The following is a 26,533-nucleotide window of genomic DNA, read 5'->3' on the forward strand; positions in this document are numbered from 1 at the left end:
AGGTTTCAATTGGGGAAATAGCCCACGATGATTGACATTCAGATGTGGATTTCCTGTCATATATTCAATTATTTATCATCATTTAGCCACTGTATTGACATGACATAATAGGGATCACTGACCCAGAGAATAGTCCAGGAGACAAATTAGAAAAGCAGGTGAGGTTGCATGGGCACTTGTGGAAACCGGACACCCGTGAAAAATCACAAACATTTAACACAGTTGAAATGAGAGCTCTATAGCTAGCTCTGGATTGCTTCTCTGCTTCCCAGACGAATTAACGGCTGTGGGTAGACAAGCACATAATCGGTTAATTATTCTGTATGGAGTAATGCTATTTTACGTTCAGGCTTACCAGATACTTAGAAGACAAAATGGAAGAAATGTGTTCTTCACGTGTAGAGCAACTGTACTGCACCACCAGGACAGAGTATCTCATAGGTTGGCTTTCCCATCTTTTGATGTGAGGACATTCTTTGAATGCACCTCAATTTTTACCTGGGCTATTAATGGATCCCCTGTTGTAGCATTCAGAAATAAATTATTATTATTATTATTTCTTTACTGAATCCTAATATAGTATGTGGGGAAAATGGAAATGCCATTTTATACCTAAAATAAATTGAGAAGAAGCTCAGGGATTTTTTTCCAGCTTTAGAAAAAAAAATGTTCTATTACTTGAACATTCAAGGTCATTTTTGTCTTGGCCATTACCTTGTTTTAGCAATGGTGTTCTCATGTTTATTAACCCTGAAAATCTTGTGCCATTGAAATTTGACCACTTAAATGCATGCATAAGTTTTTTTTTGAAGAAACTGTCAAACATTTCTGATCACGTTTATTGCAGCTGTAATAAAACAAACAGATTTTCATATATGACTGTGCCACATAGTGTTTTTCTCTTACAGAAAAAGTAGTTATTTATTTTCTCATTAAAGGACATGAAATACTCAAAAGACAATTCATACATTAAAAATCAGAAACAATTGTGATAATGCAGATTTAGTGAAAAAGTACCTAGAATGATTTTGGCAATAATAATACCAGCTCACAGTAAGGATGGTGTGGTCCTAGTTACACAACTTCAAAATGAGAGGATTATGGAATAGCATTTTTTATTTTACTGCAGCAACAGGCTGATATCCAGGCTTATGTGGAGATACATTTTTAATTTATCAAACTGCGTCTCATCTTTTCCCCGATTTTTGTCATGCCAGGCTTACCTGCTTGTAAATATAACGAAAAGTAAGCGAGAACTTTGCCAAGGTTGTCACGCTTGTAGCAGACATCAGAAGGAGCTTGTGAGCAAAGCGGGATTCCCAGCGCTGCTCTGTCTGGTACAGCCAATCTGGCAGCATCCAGTCCCGTGCCTGTGAGAGGGACATGAATGACCAATGGGGACATGAATGACCAATAGCTGTATATGGACACACACGTCTGTTTGCAAGGATCGCTTCTCACAGACAGACCTGTATGAAGACTGTACAAAAGCCCCACGCCAACCTCTGCTACTCTCTCACCATGTGCTAGCTCACAATTTCCTTTGAGGCTGGGGTACTTTCCTTAGTTTTTTATTAGATATTTCTTTATTTACATTTCAAATAGTATCTCCTTTCCTTGTTACCCCTCCAATAACCTCCTATACCATCCTCCCTCTCTCAGCTTACCAACCCCCCAACCCCACCCCACTTTCCTGACCTGGAATTCCCCTACACTGAGGCATTGAGCCTTCACAAGACCAAAGGTCTCTCCTCACATTGATGCCCAACAAGGCCATTCTTTGCTATATATGTAGCTGGAACTTTGCGTCTCTCCATGGCTCTCTCTTTGCTTGGTGGTTTAGTCCCTGGGAGCTCTCAGGGTCCTGGTTGCTACATATTATTGTTCTTCCTGTGGGACTGCAAGCCTCTTCAGCTCCTTGAGTCCTTTCTTTAGCTCCCCCATTGGGGACCCTGTGCTTAGTTCATTAGTTGGCTGTGAGCTGTGGGTATTTTGATCTATCTTCTAAGAAGGATCAAAGTATTCACACTTTGGTCTTCCTTCTTCTTGAGCTTTGAGCTCCTGTATTCTTTGGGTGGTATTTTGACTAGAGGAACTGAAGACCAAGCAGTAACTGTGAAAATAAAGCTTGTTTCAAAAAGTGAAAATGTATTTCAGAGGTAATTTAAAAAGTGAATGAATGTAAGAATGCGTGTGACCTCAACCAAGCAACTCATAGTCACAATTTTTTTAACACTCCTGGTTTGAGAGCTTTAGTGTGAAGCAGTTCTAATTTATAGTTGTATTTGTTTTTTCAATTAATCCAGACAGGTTATTTTTTTTTACACTAATAGCATAAACTTTGATATTTATATCCAAGATACATCAATCCAATGGATAATAAAGTGAATTACTTTGTATCACATAGCCTGACTTCCTAAAACCAAACAAAACCCTGCATCTTTCTGAAAAAAAAAATAGATATATAAAACATTGTCTTTCAGGAAGCATTCTTCCATCAAGCATTTCTTCCAAAACTTTGTGTAAAGGCTTCAGCAAGTATCATTTTCAATATTTTACTTGCAAAATGACACATTCTTTGAGATCCTTTCTCTACACTTGTTTTTCACCCCGTAAGCATAATGGAGACCCCACAGCATAATGGGGTCCCTGGTGTCTTATCCTTCTTTAAGAAAACAGAGTCTGTGAGGTGTTTTGCATCTCAAAACCTACTCTAGGAAGAGATTCTTGGTCTTCTGTTCTGTCCATTAACTACAAAAGCGATTTTCCTTTCAGCCTTGGGAAACCTTCCCCTTACTTTTGGTTGGTTGCTCCCTTCCTGGAGTCTGCATCTGTCTTAACTCCTCTGACTCACTCTCCTTACCACTCCTTATGATATATATATATATATATATATATATATATATATATATACACATTCCGGTTTACCATAATAAATTCAGCCTCCTTTACCATTTTGAATAATTTCATTTTATCAGAATTCAATTCAGCGGCCTCATTTCCCCTCACTGTATGTGATCTTCTGGGGAAATTAAATTTCTTTCTTGAAATTAAGCTAGTCATAATTACCACTCACCTCCTAAGTTTCAGTTCATGCTCTTACTTCCCTCAAAACTTCTGGCTCGATCTTAATGTGTCCTAAACTGAACCCATGGGTCTCAACTCTTTAGTCCACTCTACTTCCGGTCAGTTCATTGCAGCACTGGTCGGGTAAGCACATAACACTGCTTCTCTTGCCTCTCCTTCTGGTCACTGCCTTATCCGAGATCCAACTTGTAGAGTTTGTACTTAACAACATTTCAACCATCACCATCATCAACAATGGTGCCACTCAACAATACTATTACTAGGTATGCATTGGAAGGAAATTAATCTCTGTGTTAAAGGATCTCTGCACGTTCATGCTTAGTACAGGATTATTCACAGGAGCCAAGACATAGACTCAATTGAGATGTTATTTAATGAATGCATGCATTTTTAAAAATGTGTTAGATACGCACAAGAGGATAATATTTGGATCAAAAAGGCTTAGATTGTGTTATTTATGATGCTGTGGCAGAAAAAGAGCACATTCTGCTAAGTGAAAAAAGACAGGAACAGAAATGCAGCAACACACATTGTTACCCTTTTGTGGAAACAACAAGGTTGTTACATAGAAGTTGAAAGTAAAGAGGCTGGCATAGGAAGGGAGTAATAGGGCAGAGTGAGAAGAAATACAAGGGGACACGGAAGACCTCAGGGTGAAGGGATTTTAATATACAACATTGCAAGTACAGCACATGCAGCTAATTGTCTCTTTCAAGATAAGCAGAGAAGAGGGAGAACATTTCCCACACAGAACTGATGACATATGAAAAGATAGAAATTATAAATGGCATATGTTGATTATTGTACATATGTTGAACATAATATTGTAGTCCACAATATGTGTGTGCATGTGTGTTTGTGTGTGTGTACCTGTGTGTTGTATCTGTGTGTGTACCTGTGTGTTGTATCTGTGTGTGTGTTTGTATATGTGTATGTACATGTGTGAATGTGTTTCCCTGCATGTGCACATGTATGTGCATGTGGGTGTCAGTGTGTGTGAACACTAAGAGGAAATGAAATATTTAAGGTCATTAAAAAGATGAGAAGGGTTGAGATGTGTGTCCATACAATGTTACAAGTGTCAAGGCAAGTAAACACCAGTACAAGCCCTGGAATCAGAATATTCCCAACACAGAATTTTCAACTGTCCTTCTGTTAGGTTAAGAGTCCTCAGCCAATAAAAGTCACCATATTCAGGTTCAATCTGCATATATCTAGAAAAGAGGAGGCCAATAATAGAGGTCAACTGACTTTGGTCACAGTAGCAAAATGCAGGGCAGAGGCAAGAGTTTATCATAAAATTTGCCACAGCCAGCGGTCACTCGTTTATCAGGATCTCGCTTGCCTGTGAAAACTATCAATAGTCTTCTAATGAGTTTATCCATCTAGCTCCTTGCTCCCATTTCTGCCATGAGATGTTAAAGATCATTTTGTGCTACAGTTTTATCTTCAGCCAACTGACTTTCCTGCCTAAACTTTCCTTGAATGTATATACCTGGCTATCTTTAGAAATGCCTAATTGCTAAGACAATAACCTAGGTAAGGTCTCTGTCTCCTGATAGTTCATTTCCCTTGATTTGCTCTCAGGTTATTTCGACTAGACATAACATGTGATAGGATTCTTCCAAGCTGTCTTCTTTCTTCTCTCTAACATAACAATCTCCACCAGTTTCTCTCCTCAAATCCTTTTTTTTTTTTTTTTGGCATTCACATAAGAATTTAAAAGGCTTCATAGACACCAGTATCTCCCAGTTCTAAAATAAAACTATTGTGAAGTTTTGCCAGTTTTATCACTAAGTTCTATTACTGCTCGGGATCATACAGTCTAGACTGCACTGTGGCTAATGATTTGTGTTTTTTTATAAAGTGTATTAAAACTTTTTAATATGTTAGACATAAGGATACCCCTTTATAACATCTTGACTATCATATAACATCTACACTATCCCTAGATAATAGCATATATTAGTGCCAAAATCTCACCAAAAGAGTGCAGAACCAAATCAACTATTTATAGCCTGGCTTCCATGAGAAGCTCTGCAGGGGACCCACAGTGTCAACTATGTCAGTCACAGGGAGTGCTGGGGTGTTACCTTCTCTTGCTATGGCTATTTTTGTTACAATCTTCCTCTTTTTAAAGTGTAGAGCAAGACTTTTAATAGCCCAAGTCACCCCACAATCCAAGGTCCCTAGCACTCTTAGAATCAATGCTAGGATTCTTCCAAGCTGTCCTCTCTCTTCTTTCCTGAATCTCTGATGTCAGCTTAGCATCTTTGTGCTAATAACAGAAGTCTGTTTCTTTCAGGAAGTTTGTAGTTCATGGTCTCCCTATTTCTGATGCACATTTCATTGTTACCCACCGCTGCTGCCTTTCCTAGATATAGCTCAATTGCTATCTCTATTAGGAATGTTCCTCCAACTGCAAAATTGGGTGCCTAACCCTGCTTTTCTTAAAATAAATAAATAAATAAATAAATAAATAAATAAATAAATAAATAAAAATAAAAAGTATAGCTTCTTCCCCATCTAGGTGGTCTTCAATCTTTCTGATAGGTCCCCACTGGAACCTGTCCTCAGCTTTACTCCATAAATGACTTCTGATGTGTGTCCTGCATTGGACTCTTTCTCACTCAGCAGTGGGTTTAGTTGCAAATTTATGGGTTATAATGTGCCTGGTTCAGATTCACTATCTGTGGTGGAAAGAAGAGGTGGCTTCCAACGAGGAGTCTCAGCCCTTCCACACCATGTGACACAGCCGGGCTTATCCTAGGACTATAATAATTTCCTAAACCTCAGACATGATGAGTTAATTCCTCTGTCTTTCTCTGTCTCTCTGTCTCTCTGTCTCTCTGTCTCTCTCTCTCTCTCTCTCTCTCTCTCTCTCTCTCTCTCTCTCTCGCCTAGAATAGTTGACTTGTGGCATGGGAACTTCTGTGCCATTTTCTGTCTGCCCCATGGAGCGTATTTCCCCAGCGGCCACCGTCCCCTCTGGCTTTCCTAGTGTACTCTGAGGCTATCACTCTTCCTGACGAAAGTACTCGGTGTTCCATGCTTGTCAGGATTTTAAAAGTATTTCCTCTTCAATTGAACGTCATTCTGATTTTGTGTATGTTCCTTCTGCCTACTAACAGTGTCTTCTGAACTCTTCTTTAACTATTAAACTTTTACCTCTCCCTACATTTCAACACCACTTTTTGGACAAGATTCCGCTGTGATCATGCCTGTACTCCCACTCTTACTTGCTTGTCTGTCTGTTGGCCTGAATTTCTTTTTACATCTATCCAAAATAGTCCTGAGAGTATGGACCTTTCTTTCTTTCTTTCTTTCTTTCTTTCTTTCTTTCTTTCTTTCTTTCTTTCTTTCTTTCTTTCTTTCTTTCTTCCTTTCTTTCTTTCTTTCTTCCTTTCTCCTTCTTTCTTTCTTTCTCTCTCTCTTTCTTTCTTTCTTCTTCCCTTCCTTCCTTTCTTTCTTCCTTCCTTCCTTTCTTTCATTCTCTTTCTTTCTCTCTTTCTCTCTGTCTTTCTTTTGCTCCTTCATTCTCTTTCTTTTGTTCATTCTTTTTTCTTATTTGTTTTTGTTTGTTCATTCTTTCTTCCTTCCTTCCTTTCTTTTATTCATTCTCTTTTGTTTTACAGGCAAGGTTTCATGTAGCCCAGGATGTCATCTAATCCATTGTGTAATGAGAAGTTAAACTTCTGCTTTTTCTTCCTCCATCCTCCAAGGGCTGTGTTAACACATCCTGTCTTTGTAATGCTGGGGAGAGGACCCAGCTCCTCATGGAAGTACTCTATCAACTGGGCTATATTCTCAGCTCTGGGATTTCCCTTTATCTGGTGTCTCTTGGATTAAGGAGTCTACAGTTGGGAAATCCTAGTTAGCTTACTTCGTGTGCCTGACCCAGCCAGTTGCTTTTAATTCCAATTTTGTACCCTTGTAACACTGTTCAAACATGAGTGCCCTTTTCGCCATTCTAGGTGGTTGTTAGATGTGGAAGAGAAATAATGGGATGGTGAGAAGAAAGGTCCCTATTTTCTGGTCAACAAGCCTTATTTTCAGTGGAGACAGTTAGCACTGGTGGGCTTTCCAGCCTCTGGTTGCCTAATGTGAGAAGGAGTTAGGGAGACAAATAAGTCTCTCATGGAAGAGTGAGCAGGATCAGTCTCTTCCATCTGGCTTCTTCAACCCAACCCTTCTTTACCAAACAGTCAACAAACAGTATCAGAAGCCATTAGCCTACATCCAAGTGTCATTGGAAGTGTAGTGCTTGTGGAATACATCGCTTATTATCAGGACCCTGAAAAACCTGTCCAGTCTCCCTTCTCAGAACTCTGACACTGATCAAATCACTGCTCTTAACCTTGTCAACCTCGTTTTGGGCTTTGAAGCTGTGTAAGGAAATCATCTTGTTTCTTTTCACTATTGGCTGAGATGGATGGGTGGTAAGAGGGTTGGTGAGGAATCGCTTTCTGGGACCTCTTTCAAAGATAATTCAAAAGAGATCTTAAGGTAGAAATTGCAAACATTACATGGCTGAGATAGAGCAAAGTAATTTAGAAAGTCCGAGGACATTGTTCTCTAGCAGCTACTGGATTTTCAACGTTAAAAGAGCAGTCTTCAAATATTCTCAGATTAGAGGCAGCTGGGAGGCTGAACAGGGAGCTGTAACTTAGGCTCTGAGCCTCTTGCAAAACAGCAAAGTTCTATTGCTGGTTGTAGGCAGGAGCATTCACAGTTCAGGGCTTGAAGTTTGATTTATATTGCAAAGCCAGCACCCGATGGTATGAGTGGTGACCTAAAACTACTGCTTTGGTTAGGACTGCTACTGTCCTGGAAGGAACCTGACTGGATCCGCTCTGTTTGAGCTGACATTGCTCTATCAAATGCCTTTAACAGCACGGATACCATGTGGTGAACTGAGCAGACTATCTGATCTAGGATGTCTACTTTTGTCTTGCTGAATCACTAAGGGAATTGTGACCACACAGAACACAAACACAGTAAAGGGATAATTGTAATGGTCCTTGTAATTCTACAATAATCAAACGAATGTCTTACACTTTTTAAAACAATACTACTTTTTTTGAACTCACAGTACCTCTAATAGGGATCTTTCGGAAATAGACAATTAATCAAGTATAGCAAAAAAATAACTGCCTTATAGTAAAAACCGAATGGCTCCCAAGACTCTCTGTCGCTGTCCCAGCACAACTTCTGGCTTTCCTACCCCAATGGCAACATCTTAGACCTCCACCCCACTGCGTTCTTCCACAGCTTGGTGGAAGGGAGCTGGCTGCCAGCCACTGGCTTCCCTGCTCTTCTTCAGGGCCCCGCTTAAGACGGCACTAGGACCCAGCGAAGTCCCAGAGCGGGGTTCGCAGAAAGGCAGCCAGACTCCTCCTTATCTCCAGTGTCAAACTTGACATCAGACTGTGAGCGGAGCATGGTAACTTCTCCAGCAATCAGTGCGCTCCCTCTCACATCAGTGGCATGCTTCGTGGAGATATGGTCCTCTCACTGCCCGGAGCACCAGCAACATGGATTGTCACCTCTCCATCTTCGTCCTTCTTGGCTGCTGCGTCCTCAGCTGCTCAGGGGAACTGAGTCCACAGCCTTCCAACGAAGGTAAGCCAGGTACCGCTGCGCAGCTCCGGAGCGGAGCAGAGCCCGCAGCCCCCGGACCCGCGTTGTTCCCGGAGATGCCCAGAAAGGGGTGGCAGGGAAAGATTGTCTTTGCCCAGTAGCAATCCCAAAACACTTTTGGGAGATGATTTGGGATTATAGAGAGACCTTCAAAAAGAAAAATCTGTTTTTAATCTGATAGCGATTTAAGTGATTTGCCAATTTGAAGCAGAAAGAAAGAAAACCCTCCGTTTTTTTCTTTTCTTTTCTTTTCTTTTCTTTTTTTTTTTTTTTTACAACCCAGACTGTTAATTGCCAAATAGCCAAGGCAGTATTTTATTTTCTAATTATGACCATGTGGTTCTTTGAGAAGTTTCAAAGAAAAGACTAGCCTCTCTTGAGATCCCGCGGTGTGTTTTAAAGATAATGACAGGTTGTTGCTGCTTAGACCCTTTGGCATTTATGAATGGACTAGAGGAATAGGGGCTCGTTGGACCCGAGGTGTTTGAGTGCGCGCGTGTGCACATATGTTTGTGTTACAACCGCCTTATTGAAGTGGTGTGGATCCCGCCGGGCGATGCTGTGCTCAGCGATACAGGTTCTCGTGAGCAGCATATGCATGCCACATTAACAGCAGTGATGTTTGAAGGGATATACAGTGAGCTTTAGTTGGTTTCTTTTTTTAAAGGCCTTTCATACACATAGGAGAATGCATTTAATGATTGACTGATGAATAGCTCCTGGGTAGATACAGTGAATAACAGAATAGCAAATTAGAAAGAACACTCATGGGGAGCTAACGGCATTTCCTTGATGCTGGATTAATTATTGTCCGTGTAACGGGCATCCCTGCATTCCCAATGGATCAAAGTGTAAACCTAATATTGAGACTATTTGTTTTCGTGTGGACTGAGCAGACTTACCATCCTTTCTTTGGCAGACTTTTCTTTATCTGGTTCTAATGATTTGTGAATACAAACTCTTAAAGACAACTTCTCTGAATAATTGATTGCCTTGCAGCAACACTTACAACTTTAATTTTCTCTTAATGATTCTGAACATTTAGAATTGTATCGAGCAAGTTAACAATAGAGAACAGCTGATGTGCAGGAAGCACAGTAGCAGTACAACCCTCACTTAAAATTATTTTGTAGAGCCAGTGTTGCATACATTATGCTTATGCCCATGTGAAAAAATGTATGTAAGCCCATTAGTACAAAGACTGCTTCATATCTTTGGTGACCCACTTTCACGCTAATGGGACAGTTTAATTTTCTTTCCTTAGTGCTTGGCTGCCTTCATCAGTCTGGCTGGTTTTATTAATTTTTGTTTGTTTTTCAGTAGAGAAGTAGTTGGTTTTTTTTTTTTCATCATTGGAGATGGGAAAGCTCATCTTTTCCACAAATCACTTATTTAGTAATACAAATTAAAATGTTCACTTAAAAATAATCATCAGTCTTTCTTCTTGAAAGAATGGTCATCTTGAGTGGTCATCTGTGCATGAATAACAGAGCAATGTGTTAAATTGTTTTAAAATATTTTCCCAATATATTAAAATACTAATGATAACTAGAAAATAACATAACTGGCACATTTTTTTTAACTGAGTTGTCTTTTTTCAAATAGAATGTGATGGACTATCTAGGCAATGATCTTACGGAATTAGTGATGCAGGATAGAGATGAAATTACATTTAGGGTCAACTTAACCTCTCTCTAAATTGCAAATAATAATTATTAATAATAATACCTATAATCTTATTCACACTCATATAAAAGCAATGCATATTAATTTAGTGCAATAAGTATAATTAAATCTTAATTGCCCTTAAACCACTTTATAGATGTAAAATTGAATTGTGAATGTAAATAGTCATGTATAAATTAACACCATAGAGCTATAATGGCAAAAATACTTATAAAACTAATATAATATTTAAGTTGCTTAGATGGAAGTTTTATGTACCTATTGTTCACAGGCTTAGTCCACCCAGACACTATCATATGACTAACTGTCTCACTATCTTTATGAGGATAAAACAAAAGTTAAAATGATTAGTTCAAGTTAGATAATACTTCAATGATACTTTAAATATTTAACAAATATCTTGGCATTAAGGAGTTGAGTCATATGGGAAGTGGAAATTTCTGATCTGTGCCACAATTTCCATGCAATCCTCTAACTAAGTAAACTGGACTCATAGGCAGAGTTAAGATAAAGAGAACCAGTCAACGTAGCTTTCCGATAGAGCTAAGATAAAGTGAACCGGTTAATGCAGCTTTCTTTTTTATCAGTATTTTGAAAACTGAAGCTATATAAGAAGAAACTATATAGGAAGCTATATAGGCAGCTCTCTCTATAAGAAAGTAAATTATACTTACAATATTATGCCTAGCATGTTTTAAAACAACATAAAACCCCGCAACAACATATTTACTAATGTATATTCTCCTATTTATCATGGGATAGACATGACAAAATTGGGAGAGCAAAACCAGGCCATTGAGCTGATTGCTAAGAAACTAGTTTTTATGAGAGTTTTAACAAAAAAAAAAAAATGAGATGACTAAATAAAACTATTGAAATTCCATGAATCCAAAATAAAAAAAAAAATAACTTAGAGTTTGATGTGAATTTTCCAGTCCATCAGTTAATTATGTGACTTTCTAATGTGATTTTGATAAAGTGATTCCAACTGCTACTTTGTCTCCATGGTCTTCTGGATAATATAGAGATGTGTGATTCTGAGGATCACTTAGAACCTTGCCTGAAGACCCACACAGTAGGTAGTAAAGACTTTGTTAACAATCAGTTCTTTCCACTCATGTGGCACAAGAAGAAAATTCCAGTGGGAAATCAGTTACTTCTCAAAGTAAAATCAGTGCTGCACAGTTCTATCAGGAACAGCCTTCTGCCCATTCTGTTTCAGCCTTGCAGGGATTCAGGTAATGGCAAACAGTAAGTTTTGAAAGAGATTAAAGTTTGAAGCAGAGTGAAGTGATCAACCTTCATTAGCTCAGCCAACTTTAGAACTGCACGAAGTACTCTCTACACATACTAAACACTTGTAGCTGGCTTAAGCAAGTGAATTGCTTATTCAATATTATATGCAATATATCTCATCAAAAAGGTCTTCACAAATTGGATTCACATTTATTTACCCTTTGCATTATTTATACTAAAAAAAATGAGAGTTTTTAAAATACAGTTCAGTAAAATTCACTCTCCACACCTACATACTTCTTACTGAGATACTCTTTTCTGTAGTGTCTGAGACACTGTCTCTGAAATGTTCTCCCTTTAACATAAATCTCTGCTAAGCACAAGAAAGACTATGGGATTGCTTGGCGATTAAAAGCAAAACTTGCATATGTATGCTATATACTTCTCTTGGGAGGGTAGGCAAAAGTTAACACAATAAATATTTAAATCACAAATTTTCTCTTTGAAAAATTGTCCTGAATTGACATCACCTTCAATGTATATAAACTCTCACTCACAAATAAGAACTCCCTGAGATTGAAACATTAACAGAGAGCTAAGCTATCATGTCATCTTTATAGGCTTTTTAAAAAAGAGCTTACATTTGCTTTTAATAGCATTTCTTCATGCTAGACTAAATAATTGAATGCATTATACATTTCTGTAATTTAATAGTTCTCCTAATAGCTTGCCCCTCCACCCACCCCCAACAGTTATAACTGTGCTGTTTGCCTGAAGGTAGAAGAACCCTTAATTTCACTGCTTTATAACCCACAACAGTTAACACTTGACCTAGGTCATTAGCAGGATTATCAGCAAATTTGTTTAAGCTTTTACTGACAATCTGAATTGCTATGATAATATTTTGATTGTGCCAAAAAAGAAACTTCTTGTAACCTCTCAAAATTGATCATGAAATTAATTCATCTTGAATTTATATCTTACTAAAGAATAATATTGATACCATTAAATTCCAGTGCGGAAATATTCACTTTAAGACCCAACTCACCTCATTTTTGACATCAGTTCTGGTCAGAAGTGAAAAATTAGTAATCCCTTTAAAATATAAGTATTCTTGCCAGTACAGTGAACTTAGACAAGGCAGCCTCACCAGAGCTATGATCATTTTCAGTCTTATGCCTTTTTTTTTTATAATGATTCTGTAATGGATACAATTTTTCTTCTCCCCTTAAAGTAAAAAGTTATGTGTATAAGTCAGAAGTGACTGTACCTATAAAATGAAAACACCAATGCCACATGCTAAGTCACTTATCCTATACAGAAATTTATCTCCTCCATGAATTAATAGAAACTGAAAGTTTCCATAAAAAAATCAAAACTAATATGTACTCTTAAAACAAAGTATAATGTAATCATATTTTAAAAGTATTTATTAGTGTTTACTAACTTACCAGTGTTTCTTAACACGAGAAAGTTTCACATAAAGTTTTCTGCTCCTTGAATCTAATCATGGATTGTTCCTTGCTCATATAAAATGTGGTGGTTTAAACTTGATCTTTATATAAATTTAAAGTAATGAGCCAATGAAATTCTTCATCTTAAATGTGTATTACCCCAATTTGAACATTCAAATTCCTGTATTTTCTTTAATGGTCAAATCACTTTTAAAACTATTTCAAAATATTTCTTCCTTATAAAATATCCCTAAACGCTCAATTTTTAGGGAAACTTTTTGGAATTATTTTCCTGAACTAAAATATACACAGCGTTTAAATATCAAATAATTAGTTACATATGCAACGGGTTTTAAGGCAAAGCATATTTCTACAATATATTTGATTTAGTGACTTCAGTAGAAATGGAAGCAGCAAGAAATGTTCTCGAAAGTTACATTTTCCAAGTCATAAAATCTTCAAGAAAGTATTAATAAAACTTTCCACAAATCATCAGAACTCGATAAGTTCTTACAGACAGCACTGACTTAGAATTCTGTGATGTGGGTTACCTTTGATTTGAGTCATTTTCCACTGGTTTTGTTTGGCATAAATACTAGATGTACAGAGAAATATGTATTTCTTGGAAGAATACTAACTTTTAAGAGTATTTTTTGTCAGGATTGCCAACTTTATTTTTTAACCTGCACATTTGTCTGTAAAATATTCAATAAACTAATAAACTTTGCTCTTTAGTTCTTGCTTCAGAGACACAGAGGGCAGATTCGGGTGTCTCTCTTTGGTTATTTTAAGAGATCTGGATTTTATCACCACTGAGGGTCAGTAAGGGGCTTTTACCAAGTGTGCAAGTAGCTTTTCACACATTTTTCAAATAAAGGGTTGATTGGTGTGAAAGGTTTGTTATATTATTCTTCTAGGTATATAGAAAGCTGGAATTAAATATTTACTCTTCAAAAAATAAAGAAGGAAAGAAAGAATTTTGCTGCAACGACTTCAAGAATAAAAACAGTGTTGTGATATTAATAAAACACAACAGTTTCCAAACCATTAATCCATCACTCTTGGAAGCCATTGCTCCTGTGTTCAAAGGACTGGAGAGTTGTGTGCCCTTGATTTCAAACTCTGCATGTCTGTTCCTGGCTGTCTAGTATCAGGTAGTTGTTTGAACACCTCCCCCCTTTCCCCCAAGAAAAATATGAACATCAGGAAGTTTTATTCTACAAGGTTTTCTTTGGAATGCATTTGAAAAGGTAGTTCACTATAAAGAATGCTCATGCAAGCAAAAATAAATGAGTTGATGACAAAAATGGAGAGGAACACAGAGATTCTAAAGCCAACTATAATATAATAACATAAAATATCTTTTATCACGTAACACTTAACTTATCTGGGTAAATTTTCATTAAATCAAAATACCTACAGTTAAAAAACTGGTGTGTAGCTTTGTTTATTTCTCCTTCCAAGTTTACAGACTTACTTATTATTATTATTATTATTATTATTATTATTATTATTATTTGACTAGAAGGGAATAGGCCTTGCCCTGGCAAGTTTTATGAGTGTGAGGCAAAGCGTACTTCCCCCCTTTGAAAGCCTGGGCTCATGCACGTGGAGAGTGGATGGAATCAAAACCAGTTCAGCAAATAAAGCTTCAAACTTGAAGTGACGTTATTAAACTGGAAACCCTGAATGCGCACAGCGCCCCCACCCCCACCCCTTCATTTTCTAAACCACGTCCCACTGTTCTAGTCAAAGCAAAGGGTGAAAATCCACATAATCCAAACCAACATGGCGAACTGAGAATAATAGGTGAGGAAGGAGTCGGGGAAACAAATCACAGCACTGTACAAACAAACTGCTGTGAACAGTCTTCCACCCGGACAGGGGTGGCCAAAGGAGGCGGTGAGTGCGCCTCTTCTCTTCCTACTGCCCACAGTTGATAAGATGCTGCCGATTAAGTTGTAAAAGTGTGTGCTCTAGCTAAAAAATTCAGCACTATGACTCTTTACAAGGAGTAACTGTAAGATGGGGTATCACAAAGGAATCAGGCATCCTCGCTGCCATCGCGCCCGCGCCAGAGTGTCTTAACCCCTATCTACTTGACGAGGGACTAGTAGAGCCAAGGAAGCATGGCGCTTCGCTCTGCTTCACTGTTTTTTACCCAGCCAGTGAGTGAAGCGGCCAGCTGTAAACCCTCCAGGGCCAGGGAACTCTTCCAGCAGTTTTCCCTCAATCGGGTAACGAAGTCAGTGTCTGGGGCGCAGCACGGAATCCGGCTGACCATGGAGCGATGGAGGGACGCTGGCTGCTCTGGGCACCTAGTATCCTGTGGCTCCCGCGGTGCCTGCTCCTCTAGAAGACTGCGCCCACAGCAGCCTAAGAACTCCTGGACGCAGAACTCCTCTGACTTGTTTCCTTAAGAAAAGAAGCTAGCAAGCATCGTGCAACGAACGCGCGCCCTCTGCCTGCAGCCTCCGGGCTGCCACCGAAGCGCCGCGCTGCGCCGCGCCGCTCCACCCCACCTGGCCGCCACCTGCACAGGATCTGGCACAGAGAGAATGCGATCCCCTCCCCCCAACTCCCAACCCCCTGTACCCCAGCAAGTCCTGATCTTCGCAGGAGACCATAGATCTCAGATTTCCTTGCAGCTTCCTCCGGTGGCTGTCAACCAGACCTTTCAATCTGGCGTCTGGAGGTGGCGCGGTAGGGTCAATTCCTTCTACCTTCCTCTGCCCACCGGGTGACTTAGGGAGAGGGGAGATGGAGGGTAAGGGTCCAGCAGAGTTTCCTGCAATGTTGGAAAAGCTTTTCCTCATTTACTGAAAGCAGAGACCTCTGATTACCTGACTGTCCTGTTGGCCAGTCTCTGACCCTCCTTGCTATGTCTCCTTCTCTCCAGTGTGCTCTTGCCCCTCCCGTTTCTTTTTTTTTTTCTTTTTTTTTCTTTTTGTATTTGCTTGTCTTTTTTTTTATTCGATGCATTCTTTATTTACATATCAAATGATTTCCCCCTTTCTGGGTCCCCACTCCCTGCAAGTTCCATAAGCCCTCTTCCCTCCCCCTGTTCCTCCATCTACTAAAGGAATTGTTTTGCTTTCCCAGTGTTCTTTAAAGTTACCTGCAGATGACATCCACCTATAAATCCTCTCCTTGTCGCCAAAGGAGTGTTCTATAAGCCTTCTTCCTCCTACACAGTGTCCTGGTGCCCCTCCCCCCAAAACACCCCTCTCTCAGATTGGTACCATTTTTTGTTTCCTTCGGAGTTTGAAAATAAACTTCTTCAAAATGGAGTCGTCCGAGTAGATTCATGGTTTACTGCTGCTTATATATTTTTTGTGACTATGTGCCCTCAATATTTCTCCTAAATAATGGCTGAATCCAGTAGCTAGGTGTGTTTCAAATGTCCTGCTCTCCACTGGGTTTCAACTGTCCTGTCCCTGATGGTCTTTTTCTTTTGCATTCATCCTGTACTGAAGCTACATCAACCACACCTAACACACACATTAGGGCATTTCTTAGATACAACTGAGGAAACCTCTCAGGCTCTCTTGTCTCTGGGTCTTCACCTTGACTGATTTCTCCTCTCTACAGATCCTGTGTATCTGTGAAGTGTCTGTTCACTCCAGATCAGTACTAGATGGTCAGCCTTGCATTCTGTGGCTGAACTAATTTGTTTTGTGACTTTGCAAAATTAACTTCAAAATGCTGAGAGAAATTTTGGCAGGAGAAATTAAATCAGTAAGAGGACTATGAACGTCCTAAGTGCGGGACACACATAGGTCATTATTATCTGTAAGTTAGCTATGCTTATGACTATCTGTAAGTTTGGGGAAGTTGATGCAGACAGTGGTCTCTATGCCCTGTGGAGCCTTTTCTTCACTTATCTTGGCCTCTGCTTTCTTAACACTCAAATACCACATGCCTCACCCCACAGTAAAGGTTTCTCCAGATTCTACAGACAAAAACAAAACAGCAAAGAAAGGAAAAATGTGAGAAAATTGTCACCATAACCGGGGTGTGATTATTGAGGGGTTTTGTTTTTGACTCCCAAGAATGGAGTGTGACTTGACTCTGGGAATTGTCACAGAAAAGCAGGAAGAGGGAAAAACAGAGCATGCTCCAAAATGTAGGTGCAGCACCCTGTGGAAAACTCTCTGATTGAGAGAGGTTTTTTTTTTTTTTAAAAAAAAAATAATAATAATACTTAAGATGAAAAAAATAAAATTAAGTGATTTATCTTTGTTTACATTTAAAAATGCTTGTACCTTGTTTCAGAGAGTTAAAATGGGAGCTAACAGAGTACTTTGTAAAGTAGCAGATTTAGTATGAAGCAATTATGCTTTTCATAGGGAATTTCAACACACATGTTTAGCATTAATTGATGCAATAAATTCCCTTTACCTGCTAAAGAGCAAAAATAGCCTATTGATGACATTAGGCTTCTAAGTAAGAGAGCAAGCTGACTTGTATCTTTCTTCTATTGCTGTAATATAAGTGTTTCACTTTTAAACATGTTAGTTATTGATATTTTTTGAAACATGGTCTCATGTCGCCCAGGATGGCTTTGAACTCTTGACCTTTTTAGCAAGTGGTGGAATTGTAGAAGTGGGTCACTACCTCTTGCTTTAACGTAAAATTTCTAATGTGTTGGCTGTTATACACTGTGTTCTTGAAGAGGGTCCAGCCATGCAGTCACTGGCAAATGAGAAAGCCTTAGCAGATAACTCCCTTCTCCAACCTTACATATGGAAAATAACTTAGAAAATTTTTTCTTAAATGTGATTTTTTTTTAAATTCATGTACAGATTTGGACAACACTTCCAAATCAAAGGAAATGTAAACTTGACTTAAAAATACAGTCCTTAATCTGAGTTTATAAAACCCTTTCATTCTGTTATTAAGTACTTAATAACATGTGAAATCAATACTTGTGGAAATATGGCCTATAGTACCACTGAAACATATGTGCTTTTAGAGGTCTAAGACTTAAAATTAAATTATCAAACAAAATGAATGAAATACATAAAAATTCCCAAAATGAGTTTTATCATTTTATTTGCTCTCAAAACAGCAATCTTGACCAATTATGTAGCTGAAACTTATAAAGTACTGAGGTAACTTGGAAAACAGCGTTCAGTTTGGCCGCTAAGAGGTACATTTGGTTAACATCAGAATTATTTGGTGTAGAAATTGTGAAGAGGTTAAACTAACTTTTCTCCTATAATAATTAAGAATGGTAGAGAAATAAGTCCACTGGGCCCTAGTGACAGTGAAACTTTCCCTGTTTTATAAAAATATAAGGTTCTCAATTTGTACTTCTTTGTTGACAAAGTTGTCTGATTTCCCTAGAAAATTTAACATCTCAAGTCTCCCTCAGAATACATACTGGAGATAGCATCACTTGTTTCTGATTTGCAGAACAGGTTTAGCTACTGATAATATCTTTAGAGTGGTAAAGTTATGACATTCTTTTATAAAGATAGATCTTAATGCAAAAGATGGCAGACCATGTTCCCACTGAGGAGTCAGGCTGGGATGCTAATTTGCAATGGCGTCCATGTGGCTCATTTTACTAATCCTTAGGATAGGCAAAACACTGCTCTGAGGCAAAGGCTGTTTGCAGCACAAGCTGTGTGTGTGTGTGTGTGTGTGTGTGTGTGTGTGTGTGCTGCCAGTCAGAGGGTTCTCTTACCAAACTAAACTGTTCCCACACTATACATTTATTCTGGAAAACAAATCGCAATTGAGATTAAAAATTAAAAGAATCATTGTTGGTCATAGTCTAATCTTGAACTTTTTCCCTGTTACTGTCTGTAATAATGACAATATTCCCACAAATTTGCCAAATCAATTTAAAGTAGGTTTTAAGACTGAAGAGAACTAAAATTATCACCCACAATGTAACAAAAAATTAAAATTCTGCTTTTTTATTAAATATGAAATTCCTATTAAATTTAACTATTGTGAAATACTAGAAATACTTTTTTTAAGTCTACTATTTTTCTCTTGGTTTATTTTCTCTGTCTGTGTTACCATAGATAAGACTCATTTATATTTGGTAACTCAAAAGAATTTTACTGTGTGTTATCAACATTTCTGGCCTAGACTACCCTTTTAATGTCCTTGTTTTATGAAAAACAAATTCTTCCATGGCTAATTATGTGTATTTCAGGTGACTGACCTGGCTTATTTAATCTATAATGACAATAATAGTTTCCCTATAATCTGACATATAATTGCCCGTCTTAAACATTTGTACATTATAAACTATAGCATTTTCTCATCCTTGAAAGTGATATTTAAAATCCTTTTAAGTGTAAAAAGACTTTTATAACTTAGAAAAAATATAAAGTGTCTAGTATTTAAATTGTTTTTCTCTGCAAATGACCACCTTTGGAAGTTATGAATATTTTGCTAAATGACTGGGCTTATATTTATTGTAGATTTATAATTAATGTTAATCATCAAAAGTTCGGAGTCCTTCAACTGGAGAGATACTTCAGTGGTTAAAAATACTTAACTCTCTTTTCTTTTCCTTTTTAAATTGTATTTAAACTATTTTTTTTACACTCCAGATTTTATCCCCCTCCAGGTCCACCCTCTGACTGTTCCCCATCCTATACCTCCTTCCTATCCCCCTGTCTCCATGAGGGTGATCCCACCCTCCAAACCTCCACTCCTCCAGACCTCTGAGCTCTCTGGGGTCTCCAGTGTCTTGAGGGTTAGGTGCATCTTCTCTAACTGCAGGTCAGAACCCAGACCTGGCAGTCCTCTGCTGTATAGTGTTGGGGGTCCTCATATAAGCTGGTGTATGTTGCCTAGTTGGTAGTCCAGTGTCCGAGAGATCTCTGTGTCCAGGTTAAAGTTCAGTTCTCAACACACTCAGGGTGGCTCACAATCACATGCTACATAACTCTAGTTCCAGGGAATCTGATTTTCTCTTCTAGAATACTAAAGATGCTGCACACATGTGGGACACATATGATCACACAGACACACAAACACATAAATAAATAAATAAATAAATAAATAAGTAAATAAATAAATAAATAAGTTGATAAGAGTTTGAAATCATAAACTCAATTTCAAACTTGTAGTTTGAAGAAAATGGAGACACACTGAACTTCTTATTTTATACAAATTAATCTTTCATAGTTATAATGCCTTGTTTATGTTTATTTAGCAATATTATGCAGATAATAAATGGTTTCAGACTAGATTTTGGAAATATAAGCTTTGACATGCTCTGTGCCTGTGTAAATATTAGTTCTGGTGGGAAAGATGAGCCAGGAATGATTTTCTTAGATAAAAATTATGCAATGACATATGTAATAAGAAACAGTGAAAATCATGACACAAATCCTCAGAGGATGTATTACTGTTGCACATTCAGCATCTAGAAAAGATAAATTGTTGCATGCCATTTGGCAGAGATGAGTATAACTAAACATTTTAGATTCTATTGCACGTTTCTAGACTTTAATAATTCAAACACATTCCTTATTTATAAAAGTTCATCTGAAAAGCTGAATATTGAGAACAATTCCCAGGAAGCCCCGATTTAAGGTGAGTGTAAGTTCTGTGTTGGCTATGCATGCATGCACATGTTCATGTGAGAATATTGGAAACACATGGGACTGACACAAAGGGACCATCCCAAACTAGAAGCTTCTGCAGGCCCGCTTCACAATGTAATTACACTACCAAGAAAAACCACACGCAAATCCGTTTGAACTCTACCTTCTCTTTCATCAGCAAATTAAATGTTTTCTGACTGTCCCCGGCAGTCAGTTTGATATATTCCATTGACACCGTAATCTCCAAATTTGAAGAAAATGGTTGCAGTTTTGAAATAGATGGGTCTTCTGTATACTATTATAAATATCCAAACGTATTCCATAAAAAACCTGTTTTTGTGAGTATATCTATAGCTATGCCTCAAATTTGTATCCTCTTTATCAATATCTATAACACATGACTTTTAAATACATTCCCGAATATCAAGAAGCCAAATCTGTACGTGCTTCTAGGTTTTCCAGATATTGAAAGCACTTTATTTATAATGAAATTAACTTATTTTGTAAAATATACCATGTATGGAAACATTACAATGTTCAGTGGTTATTCCTAAGTTGAAATATAATTTCTTTCCTCACTGCAGTTTTACTTCTGTTGCTAAAGTTTAGATTCCATATGTCCAAGGGATTCCCGTGAACTTTTTATTAGTTCTAAAGTTATATTCAACGTTGTTCTATCTTAATCTCACGGCCATCTGTCAGACTCTGACTCAACAGAACTTTGATTTAAAAATGCTATTTGCCTTAAAAATTGTTTTTATAACATGATTGAATCACGTTTTTGTTTTTCACATTCTAATCTTTCAAATTCCTTTTTGGAGTTAAAAGTAAATAAGTTCTTTTGTTTTTTAGAACATTCCAAACATGTGCATTGAAAATATGGCATTTTGCTTAAGGATTGAAATTAGATTGTTAGACATATTTTAGAAAGTAGGTTTAAACTGCAAAAAGTATCTAAATTACTCATACTTACTTACAAATCTGTTGCCAGTATGCAGAAACAGAAACCTCATATATTATGACAGTTTCAACACTGCGGTTGTTCCTGTAATGCTACTTCACTGACAGAAGAGTCCAATAGTTTATATGGAAAGATTATTGGCTAGAACAGATTGCCCCAATTGAGTTTTTGAAAGCTTCGTGGCTGTACATTAGTATTGCCAGTGTATATCCTTTGGAACTATCCTTCTTTCTCCTCTTCTTCTTCTTCTTCTTCTTCTTCTTCTTCTTCTTCTTCTTCTTCTTCTTCTTCTTCTTCTTCTTCTTCTTCTTCTTCTTCTTCTTCTTCTTCTTTTGTGTGTGTGTGATTAGGAGAGGAAAAAGGGGAAAATCCTCTACACTTAAAATTAGTATAGTTTACACCTGTGTAATTGTTGCAAGTGCAGTTTTGGCTGTTAACTCCTGGAACTATGTAATCATGTAAATAGGAAATCTTGGGGTGCAACTGTTGTTTTCATTTAGAGAAATCCTCCCTGCTATTTGTTAAGGTTTAGACTAGGCAGCTAATTGCAGTTCCTTTAACAATTAAGCTCTGTACAGAGGTAAATCCAGATTTTTTTCCTTATGAGGAAAATTCCCTAAGAACACTACATTTCTCGTATACTTTCTTGTCCGGAATTCTGTGTTACATACAAAAATCCACAAAGGTAACATGTAATGAAAGGTAACTTAAGAAAAAGAAAAGAAAAACCAGAAATATTCAGAATTGTTGTTTTTTAAAGAAACATTTTATCTAGAAATCTGAGAATTAGTCTTAACTGAATATTTATATGACAATATATACATTAAGTTTAACATAAGTTTCTGAGAAGTTTGCATGCAAAATATTTGATATATAATAATTAAAATATGTTATAGTGTCACTAACATATTAGCAGTTGTTGAAGCTCAGCATCTATATTAAAATAGTCCATTGTGCAAAAAATTATAAAATGACTACCCAGTATCCCAAAGTAGCATTTAAATTAAAGTGTAAAAATAATAGATAAAATTCAGGTTGAAGTATATCAAAACAGACTTTTCTAAATTTCTTCTCAATGGATTATTGCAAAATGCACGAATAAAATAAGGAGGGGGAGCTGAGCTATAGTTAAGTTTTGCTCAAAATATAAATCATGAATTTTTAATTCCATATTATTTATGACATAGAGCTGCATGGAGATTTACAACACCCAGAATTAAATGTGTCCCCTTCTGTGTCTCTTTCTTCTCTTTGGGCTACTTCACTATCATTTAGAAGCAGATAATAGGGTCCTTCTGGTCTTTGTAACCTAAACCAAGCATATGCTCTTTATCATGAAAGAAAGTGATGAAAACGATAAAGATAAGTGTGTAAGAAATGTGGCTTGTGTAACAGGGGTGTTGATGTGAACAGAGAGAAAGTCATCATTCTTTAGTTAATTCACAAGGGAATGAAAAGATGGCCTTGTCTTCGGTTGTCATGGTTTTGTAGGTATTTGTGTTGGCTATAAAGGCTGCTTATAAGTGAAGGCTTTACAAGAAAATGTCTTTACAAGATTATAGGAATCTGAAATCTTTTATCTATTATAGCTGGATGTACACTTTGAAATGATCATTTGATAATTATAAAGAACTCAATATTTTCATGAAATGAAACTCAACCCTTATGTCACCACAAAGTGTATTGATGCACTACTAGACAATTGGGAAGGTCTTCCTCAAGAAGAGAGTGTGTCATTTAATTTTTGCACTTTTAACACTGTTTGTACAGAGCAGCACTCATTGTGCCTAGCTGTGAATAGTAGTCTAAGTGTCAATCTTTGTAGGTGGGCAAGAAGTCATTCTGAATCAGATGTTAGATTGTCCTTGAAAACAATGTTAATGTATTCATAGATCCTTAAGAGTGAAAACTCCTGAGATTTATGCCATGAGATTTTAATCATCCACATATCTGACATTATCTATTTTAACTTTTGATTCTAATACCTGCATTTTTAAGCTTGGAAATGTAGACCAGTGGTAGAATTCTTCCATAACGTGTATGAGGCCTTGCAATCTAAATCTAAAAGAAAAAGAGTTGAAAAATGAGGTCTTTTGATAGGAAATTTAATGAATTTCTATTAATAAGAGAAGATAGAGCCAATTATTTGTCATAAATGAACTCATTCGTGGTGCTGAGGATCAAATCTTAGGCCTCATGGAGCCACCATGGAGAAACATCTCTGGTCAGGAAGAAATTGTGGATTGAATCTCTCCTTTGAGACAGAGGACAGGAAAAGGAAAAGAATTGTGGTCACCAGTAGTCCAAAGTCAACTGTGCAATGCAGGGGATGTGTGACAGTAAAACTAGAGTCAGGGGTGACAGGAGGCTCCTCCGCTTCCCAGAATTTTTCAAAAGCAAAAAGTTCAATTACTCTGGACGAATTTATTACTAATTCAGTCAATTCTAACATGGGAATTTCCATTAAATACCACACTTTCCTGGGTCTACCTGGTCTCACATTAATGCTAAACTGTCATGTCTAAGTAAAGATGGATTCCCCATCTTAGGAATGTAAGTCCCTTGCCTAGCCATGCACCTGTATTTAAAAGTGGTAAAACTGTACACAGAAAATATGTTAAAATACAAAACCATGTACTGTTAGACTTAGATGGGTGATTTCCAAATAAAACTTTATTGCCAAACCCCACTAAAATAGAATCTTAATATTTAGAAATGTTTCCAACTTAAAATTACCTTAGCTTAAAAAGTTAATATGGGTCACATAGCTCCATGAGTAGAAAATATTTAGAAATCCATTCATTAAAATTGGAAATATGCTAAAGAGTAACTTACATCCCTTGTAAATCACTGGCATGAGGCAGACATGAGTGTTAAGCAACTCATGGGAGCCTAACAACTTTCAGGAGCAATTCTCTAATTTTTCGTTAAAATTCAAGTTGGGATTTCAACTTTTCTAGAAATGAAAACAACTCCTTCCTATTAACAACTTGGGTTTAAAGTGCAGACTACAGTATTTAGAAAATTAGACAATTTAGATAGTTAACTCCTCCCCCTGGAATTTGAACAGTGGTAACACTGAAGAAGAAATTATAGGACCTTCATACATTTTGAGAGGAAAAAGGCATAAATACCTAACTTTCTTACTTAAAGCAATATACAAATTCAAACAATGTGTTTCAATTACAACGTAGTCAAGATGTGCCAGAAAACCCACACTCAGGTTTACACTCAAATCTACCCAACTTTGTTTACTTATCTCAGGAAGACTGTGTTCTGCACACAGGGAGTATTCACTATAAAAGTACCACTAGCATGTAACTAGAGATTTGTTATAGAATTACCAACTCCAAATAACTTTAAAGTGTTTACGATTCTTAGACTGTGTTGTTCTCATTCAGATACAAACAAAGGACACCTTATAAACCTAAATTAAGAACTTTTGAAAAGTTTTTTGATGTCAGCCAGTCTCCACCATTAGATCATGTGTTGATGGTTGATCATAAATACAATTCAGAAGGCAAAGTGGAACTGTTGTTTCATGTAGTAATTTTACAAGAACCCTGGCTCCATAGCTTGTTATAAACTTGTGGTGGTCCAAAGTATATTTATATGATTGAATTCGTACTGTGATAATGTAAGATAATCATACTTGGCGAAATTAAATGTCTGATAGATAGCATCATCAAAATGGTGAGTAATGGTGTTATTTTCTTTACTGACCATAAATTAAGCACACTAAAAATGTGACTTATCTGGTATGATTATGTATTCTAGATTAGTTATTCATTGAGTATAATCCAAATTCAAATGCAATTAGTCTGGTCCTTTTCCCTCCTCATTAACACCAGCAACTATCCATGAGCCAAGAGTTGTGTTGTAGATGTATAAGCTAATATTGGACTTCATCACTCTGTATTTTGAGTGGCTGTGGTTTTGCAGAGTAAAACCACACTTATCCACACTGTACTGGTTTAATAAATGGAGGTAAGATTCTTCTTCAAAACCTGTGAGTTCACAAGCCCTGGATAGATGGATAGGTTTCCTGTACCAGATACATTGTTTTCTTGTGTTGAGTGAAGTTCAATTGGAGTGCTGGTAGGTATCACCAAGGTGTGATTTCCAGTGCCACACCTTTAGGGTTATTGTGCTTCATCATTGGTTTTCTTAGGATCACAGCTGGGTAGAGTTGTAGGTTGTTTCTGTCGTTTAGAATCTTTCCAGTCTCCATTTGCTACTGTAAAAAAAAATCTTAAAGAGGGTGCTTTCATGTCAGGTTTAACTTATGGGCCTCTGGACCCTGTTTCTTAAGTATGGTATTTTAGAGTTTCATAGTTGTGAAAAGACACCATGTCCAAGGCAACTCTTATAAAGACAAACATTTAATTGGAGCTGGCCTACAGTTTCAGAGGTTCAGTCCATTATCATAATGGTGGGAAGCATGGCAGCACAGACAGACAGGGGACTAGAGAGGCCAAGAGTTCTACATCTTGATATAAAGGTGACCAGGATGAAGCTCTTCTTTCACACACAGGGGGAAACTTCAAAGCCTGCCCCCAAAGTAACCCACTTGGTTAAACAAGACCACACTTATTCCAACAAGATGATACTTTCTAATAGTACCATTCCCTGTGAGCCAAGCATTCAAATACACAAGTCTTTAAGGGCCAAACCTATTTAAGCCACTATGTATGGAATCTTCAGCAAGAGGGATCACTATCCATCCACCTATGAGGGCAACAAGCACCAATGCCTGTAATATTTTAGGAGTGTCTTGGAAAACTCTGACCAACAACTCAAAAGAGCGCTTCTCATGCCTGTTGTTGGAGGTTTTGTTTGATGGTCTAGGTGTCCTGGGGGTACATTGACATCTCAGGGAAATTTCCTTTTAA

At 37.4% G+C, this 26,533-nt stretch overlaps 1 protein-coding gene across 1 annotated transcript in view; it reads left to right on the forward strand.

Annotated features, from left to right (window-relative positions):
- The first annotated feature begins 8,526 nt into the window (after positions 1 to 8,526).
- Epha3 (EPH receptor A3) overlaps positions 8,527 to 26,533 on the forward strand; it is a 315,074-nt gene continuing 297,067 nt past the window's right edge. Inside the window, exon 1 of the mRNA XM_052158911.1 lies at positions 8,527 to 8,709. Within this exon, the coding sequence (XP_052014871.1) occupies positions 8,622 to 8,709 (88 nt within the window). The 5' untranslated portion in view covers positions 8,527 to 8,621. The remainder of the gene's footprint in view (positions 8,710 to 26,533) is intronic.

Source organism: Apodemus sylvaticus, chromosome 15, assembly GCF_947179515.1.
Source record: "Apodemus sylvaticus chromosome 15, mApoSyl1.1, whole genome shotgun sequence".
Taxonomy (NCBI): Eukaryota; Metazoa; Chordata; class Mammalia; order Rodentia; family Muridae; genus Apodemus; species Apodemus sylvaticus.